Source organism: Rhineura floridana, chromosome 9, assembly GCF_030035675.1.
Source record: "Rhineura floridana isolate rRhiFlo1 chromosome 9, rRhiFlo1.hap2, whole genome shotgun sequence".
NCBI lineage: Eukaryota > Metazoa > Chordata > Lepidosauria > Squamata > Rhineuridae > Rhineura > Rhineura floridana.
In genome coordinates this window covers 4,289,925-4,296,595 of record NC_084488.1, presented here as the reverse complement: position 1 = coordinate 4,296,595, position 6,671 = coordinate 4,289,925, and the positions used below count along the sequence as shown (strand labels likewise).

The following is a 6,671-nucleotide window of genomic DNA, read 5'->3' as shown; positions in this document are numbered from 1 at the left end:
ATGGTAAGCAGTATTCAGAGGTGGCTTACTATTGCCTTCCTCTGAGGCTGAGAGGCAGTGACTGGCCCAAGGTCATGTAGGGAGCTTCATGGCTGTCTGGGGATTCGAACCCTGGTATCCCAGGTCGTAGTCTGTGATGTTCCTGTATTAATGTATATATGGTAAGTGCTGTTTGTATAGAAGATACATGGTAAGTGGAATGAAAGAGGAGGGGGGAGTAAATGAGCAGTAGAATGCTGGATGATTGGCTGAGTGTTTGGATGGCTGAGAGTATAAATGGAAGGATGACAGTTGAATCTGGGTGGACGTGAGTGGGTTGTTTGAGAGGTGTTTGGTGGACGTGAGTGGGTTGTTTTGGTGGAGTTTGGAGGTGGGTGTGAGTTGGTGTATGTCAGGAGAGTGTGGAGAAAGAGGGAGGTGGAGTTCGGATTAGTAATAAGTCAAATATCACAGTAATAGATGAAACCATAAGCTTGTAGATCATTATCAAAGTTATCTTGTTATTAATGTTATTTAATAAATACTATTTTGGTTTACCAAAGGCCTGATCCTTGGCTGGGGTTTCACAGACCAGAAGGGAGGGTAAGGTAATAACCAAGGCTGAAGGGAAACAGTAACAAATGGTGGCAGCAGTGAAGAGGAGAAGATAACATTATAAGCATCCAGAGCAACCCCGAGTTATGAGTTATCTGCATTGATACAAGGGGGTTGGGAACAGCATAGGCACGCAGTCACGAATGTAACCGGATAGAGAGACTCAGGCAAGGTCTCTGGGAACATTGGTTGTAGAACGTGACTGGTGGTGCTGCCTAGCAGGGGGATCTGGTGAGGTCTATGCTAGAGCGGAGAGAGAAACCATAAAAAAGGACAGTCCGGACTGGTGGAGTCCCTGGTGGTGCCTAGTGAAAGGCAGTAGCCACGAGCAGGTAGGAACCTGACAGGGAGAGCCAGGGAAGGGCGTCACATAGTCCAACACTCTAACCACTACACCATGCTGGCTCTCATCTCTAACTTATAAACTCATTATTTTCTATTTTTCTCTCTTTGCTCTACACAGGCAGTTCTTTGACAGATAAAAAGGGTAAGATCTTCCATATCCACAATTCCAATCAAACCACAACAGAGGTGGCCCACGGCATAACCATCAGCAGTGACCAGAACACTGACAGCTGTTCTGCCATGGGCTTTCAAAACAGGCTCTTGCCCTTTTGCAAGGTCCGTGACAAACGGTTACGCACTGGGTGGTGGTGTACTTACAAGGCAGGTAGAGTCATGAGTGAGACTACACCTGCTACTCTTCTGTCTCCTGTGCCCCAAAACTGTGTGATTCTGAGTCCTCTACCCTTATGGAATGGTTTATGGAAAGTAGCAAAGATGATGAAATTGATGAATCGTGTTCACATTAGAGAAGGATAAAACAGTTTGTATCTAGCGTCTATCTATCTATGCTAAATACCACCATCTAGTGGATAAGAAAAATAATTTATAACACCTTGTAAATATAATAGTGCCTCTTCACAGTTTACACCTGAGGCAGCTGGCTAGTTTACGGGGGGGGGGGGCGGGGAGGTTTGCATGCACAACTCTGTCATGGAGAAGAGGAATGGCTCAGGAAGAACGGCTGTTCCCATCCCAACATTTGCCAGCTGAGGTGGTTGCCACACTCTGCCTATTGGTAGAGCCGGCTCTGACAGTTCCAGACACATTCAAATTGTAAAGACACAGAGAGAACCATTCTCAATTACTCCCCCCCCCACAACTATCATACACCCTCACCAGAGACACCCCATTCCCGAGTGCTTTTCAGAAATCTTGCAAAAACCTCTCTGTGTGAGCTGACTTTCAGCTAAGCCCAAAACGTTGGGAATATTTTAGTACTTGAACTTTAAAAGCCTTGTAAATAAAAACTTTTTTGATACCTCAGGATGGGCTGAGCCAAAAGCTCTTACAGGAGAACATTTGGCTTCAATGGGGGTTGGGTGAGGCAAAATTCAGGCCCCCAAACAGGAGAAATGTTGCCAATTGTGGAAGGACATCATTATCAGAATCTGAGGAGACTACTGTTTTCCCCTTCCCAATACCCCAGAATGATCTATCTATCAATCTATCGATCTATCTATCCTGCCTGCCTGCCTTCTGCCCAGGGTGGCAAAAACAGATGGCTGAGGGAGGAGCTCTGCTCTTGCTGCTAGTACCTCTGGAAATGGCAAACATGTAAAGAAAAAGTTGGAAAGGAATTGTCGCATCTACTAGCAGTAAGTGTCCCTTGCAAGCAGACACTTAAAATAGGAAGCAAGGTCATTCAGTCTGCTCTGCTAAAAGACCAGCTCCTCAGTAAAAATCATCCACATTAAACTATAAACAGCAGAATGTTAAAACCTCATAAAAGTAGAACCAGCAGGTTAAAGCACATTGTAAAACAGCTAAAAGGCAAATTGAAAGGCCTTCACCGGGCACTGAAAAGATGGCAAAGTCACTATCATGCAAGTCTATTTAGGGAAGGGTACTTCAAAGACTGGGTGCCACCACTACACACAAAAAAGGTCATGCCTCACATCATTCACTATCTTGCCTCAGATGAAGGGGAGACCCAAAGAAGTGCCTTTGAAGATCTAACGGTCCAGGCAAGTTCATGAAAGAACAAGCAGTCCTTGAGGTACACTGACCACAAGCCATTTAGGACAGGGGTAGCGAACCTTTGGCTCTCCAGATGTTGCTGAACTATAACTCCCATAATCCCTGGACATTAGCCATTCTTGCTGGGGCTGATGGAAGTTGTAGTTCAGCAACATCTGGAACACCAAAGGTTCCCCACCCCTGAATTTGGGCATTAAAGGCCAAACCATGCATTTTGAATCTGACCCAGAAGCAGACCAGAAGACAGTGTAGTTTTTCCAGACTCATATTGCTGTATGCACCCCAATCTCCGAGCAGTGCGAGACTTCCAGGGGTTTCTGCACTTGCCCAGGGTTCAATTTCCTTGGAATTATTTATGGCAACGCACTCCAAAGCTCTGGATGACCACACCCAATGATTTCATGTAGATGTTGAACAGCATGGGGGACAGAACTGACCCCTGTGGAACCCCATACTGGAGAGTCCAGGGTGCCGAGCAATGTTCCCCAAGCACCACCTTCTGGAGCCGACCTACCAAGTAGGAGCTGAACTACCGCAATGCAGTACCTCCCACTCCCAACTCAGCCAGTCTCCCCAGAAGGATACCATGACTGGTTGTGGGATACTGCGTTTTCTGCCTTACTCATAGGAATATTGTTGTGGTTGTTATGGTATTGCATTTAGGAAATCATCACTGTCTTTTGTTTTTCTTTTTCTATTTGCATTTCATTTATCTCTGACCTCACTCCCTTACATCCATAGAAGCAACAACGGTGGTTCCATGTGCTCAGCTCAACCCCCTTAAACCCACTGATGATCCACCTTGTTATTTGCATGACAGTTTATTTCTTGGCCAATAGTGGTAAAAAAGAATTCACATACTGGGAAGTGTGGCTGCAATTGCTGTTGTTCCCTGTCTACTGCTTATGAAAGTAGACCACACCATGTATTTTTTTCTCTGTCAATTATTACTCACTGGGATTGGATTGGCTGTCAAAGTGAGTTTATAGCGGCCCATAGAGTAGGCAGGAAAGAGTAGAAAATCTTCTTAACTCTTACTCATTTCTCAAACCTCTCTCTGCAGTGAAGGGTCAAGTCTGTAAAGAAGTTTAGAGCAGCCACTTTAAAAGGCAGGCAGGGCATTCCAGGTAGGGGGTTGCCAACCCTGCTTTGATATGGATATCTTTGCAGAGGATACATAGTGAAGCCTTACCAACAGCACAATCCTAACAATATCTACTCAGAGGTAAGTCCTGTTGAGTTCTATGGGGCTTAGTCCATTGGTAAGTGTGTTTAGAATTGCAGCCTTCCATCTTTACTTCTGAGTGCTCCCATCTAACATCTCCACAACATTAGGCTTTCTTCCTACAATGGCCTTTAGTGACTGGGCTGGCCTGAAGGCACTTAAACCCTTCTTGTCAGAAGCAAGTAGGCTAGATTAATTGTTCCTTACCCAGGGTCTCTAAGCGGATGAGAAGGAATGATTCTGTCACTTGAGCTGGACCTGAAAACACCTTCATTTAGCTAAGATTTCTGTCTTAATTTCCAATCAGAGATTCTTTTTTGTTTGAGTGGTATGCTCCAAGCAGCTTTAGTTTATGCTTAATGTATCATTCTTAATGATATCACTAGGGCATGCCCCCATGACATCATTAGGACACGCCCCCATGACATGCTAGGGCACACCCCTAAAATCTCAGGGTTTGGGATGCTTCTGACCTGGCAACCCTCAGGCAGAGTGGAGGCAGTGGCAGCACGGTGGTTGTCTGCATGGGGATGTGGTTTGGGAGCTCCAGGGCTGCTGCCAACTCGGAGCTCCCCTGATCTCACCACCACAGCCTTGCTCCACCCCATCCCTGTTCTGATAAGCACAGCACCAATCCTAGCAGAACAGCGCTACCTCCACCTCACCCTCACATGAGCTACCACGGTCTGTGTCTGGTTTATAAGCTGGATGGCAGGGCCTGTCTTTCATTTTTATTTATGTAAGCCTTTTCAGGAAATTATAATGTTCTGAAAAGTAGGATCAAAATATAGTAAATTAATAAATAAGGGGTGATGGGCAACTTCAAGGCCTCTGCTCTCCCTTCTTATGGTTCTTTGTCTTTAAACCAAACTTGGATCAGACAGCATTTCAAATAGAGGAGTGTCCCCTGTAAAGTAGGACATATGGCCACTCTAAGTATGTTGGCTTGCAGGGCCCACACTGTTCCACTCCAATGTATCAATCAAACATTAAAACATCAGCTTTGTTTTTGGAAAATGAACGTCTCAAGTAGTACAGAAATTAAATTTTATTATTCAGTCAGTTCACAAGCAAGTGCAAAAATACATTATAACAAGCACAAAACAATTGTGGCATCAATGTGTACGAATTTGTTATAAAAGTAAACCATGGCACCCAATATCTAGACATGTTTGTCTTGTGAAATGTTAACATAACATTGTTTTTCTATATATCAAACATTAAATTGTCTGCTCAACAGATATTTAGATTATGAGCATGATTCAGACATTTCTGATGTCCCACTGGTACATGTGCTTCACTTTCCACTCCAATCAGTGAGACTTAAATGTATTAAACATGACTGGATTCAATATTTTCATTTTATATTGCAAATCTCTAAGAACTCAGAAGAAATTGCATCTATATAAATTTTATTGGAAATGTATTTTATTTTCTGATGATGAAAAATGGTTAGCCAGAGAAAGATTCTGTCTTATCTTCATTAACTCAGCCACACAAGACTAGAAACAATGTATTAAATGATTGCCTAGAGGCAAACTGTGGGAGCGGGGCTGGTGAGATATGAATAGTTCCAGTCAGTGAATGTCCGTATCTTCTTCATTATCTGTTCATTCAAATCATTGCACACTCTGCTTTGGTCAAGCATCTGGTGCTGCCTTCATCTTTTCAGCTGCTCATCCATTCTCTCACTGTTTTTATGAAATTCATGTTTTGCAAATGACCTCAAAGAGGGATGCTGCTGAGTGCATCCGATAGAAAATGGAAAAAGGCATTGCAAGGTTAACAACAATGATCCAAGGTTCAAATCCAAAAACCATTTCTTCCAGTCCATTGTCATACTCCGGGCGGCAGCCAAAAGCTGGTGGAATCCAAAGCTTAAATTAAATGAAAGACATTTTAAAATGAAAATAAATATAAATGTTACCATATCATGAGATTATACAGGAAACAAATTTTAAGATTAAAGAAACAGGAATCCTTTCAATACTCTGACTAACCTTTCAGTTGCAGAAAGTCACATTTTTTACTTTTGATTAAATGTTTATTGATATGTTTCAGGAATTCCAGTTGCCCCATGCCAAGGTCTTTTGCCTCAAATCATACATAGTAATTTACACATTATACTGATTCTGGGGTAAGCACTAGTCCAGCAGCACCAAAAGCGCACATACAATAGCTGATCTAATCTGAGTTTTAGCACTGGCATAAGCTGGCCCCTAATGCTGGATCCTATAAACCGGGATGGGGAACTACATTTGGCTGGAGGGCCAGATCCAAAAGTGGTCAACCTTCTGCATGCCACTTTGCAGTCCCAGGGGGGCTGCACCAAAAAGGAACAATGGAACACAACTTAAAATATGCTTGCTGTTGGTTTTTTGCAGCTGATGGGAGCTACTGAGTGGATCTGATCACTGACCCAAACAGCATGGCTTGGATTTGGTGCCAAATTTAAACAGCGCTGAATGCAAGCCACAGCCGCAAAGCAACCTAAGGCTGCCTATTGTTCTTTTGCAGCTTTGACTTTATCTGTCCCACACCTGAAATCATATTAGTTAGGTGAGTGACAGGTGAGTGTGGCCGGCCCAAAACAGTCTCATGGGCCAAACTGGGAGGACTGGTGCGCCTAATTAGGCTCAGCAGCTAGAGGTTCGCTCCCACAACTATAAATCTTTACCTCAACACGGTGGCCATAAATTACTCTCTGTCTCCCTGTATGATAATATCACATATTGCCCATATTACATTAAAGTGCAGGTGGCGGTAAGGGCAGCAAAGAGGGAATTCTTTGCTGCCTCTATTGCATCAG

At 43.7% G+C, this 6,671-nt stretch overlaps 1 protein-coding gene across 5 annotated transcripts in view; it reads right to left on the bottom strand.

The window, feature by feature from the left end:
* Nucleotides 1-4,925: 4,925 nt before the first annotated feature.
* The window catches only part of OTOP1 (otopetrin 1), a 47,687-nt gene continuing 45,941 nt past the window's right edge, over nt 4,926-6,671 (bottom strand). For all 5 annotated transcript variants that reach the window (XM_061583984.1, XM_061583986.1, XM_061583987.1 and 2 more), the window contains one exon: nt 4,926-5,739. In XM_061583984.1, coding sequence (XP_061439968.1) covers nt 5,569-5,739 — 171 coding nt within the window. In that variant the 3' untranslated portion in view covers nt 4,926-5,568. The remainder of the gene's footprint in view (nt 5,740-6,671) is intronic.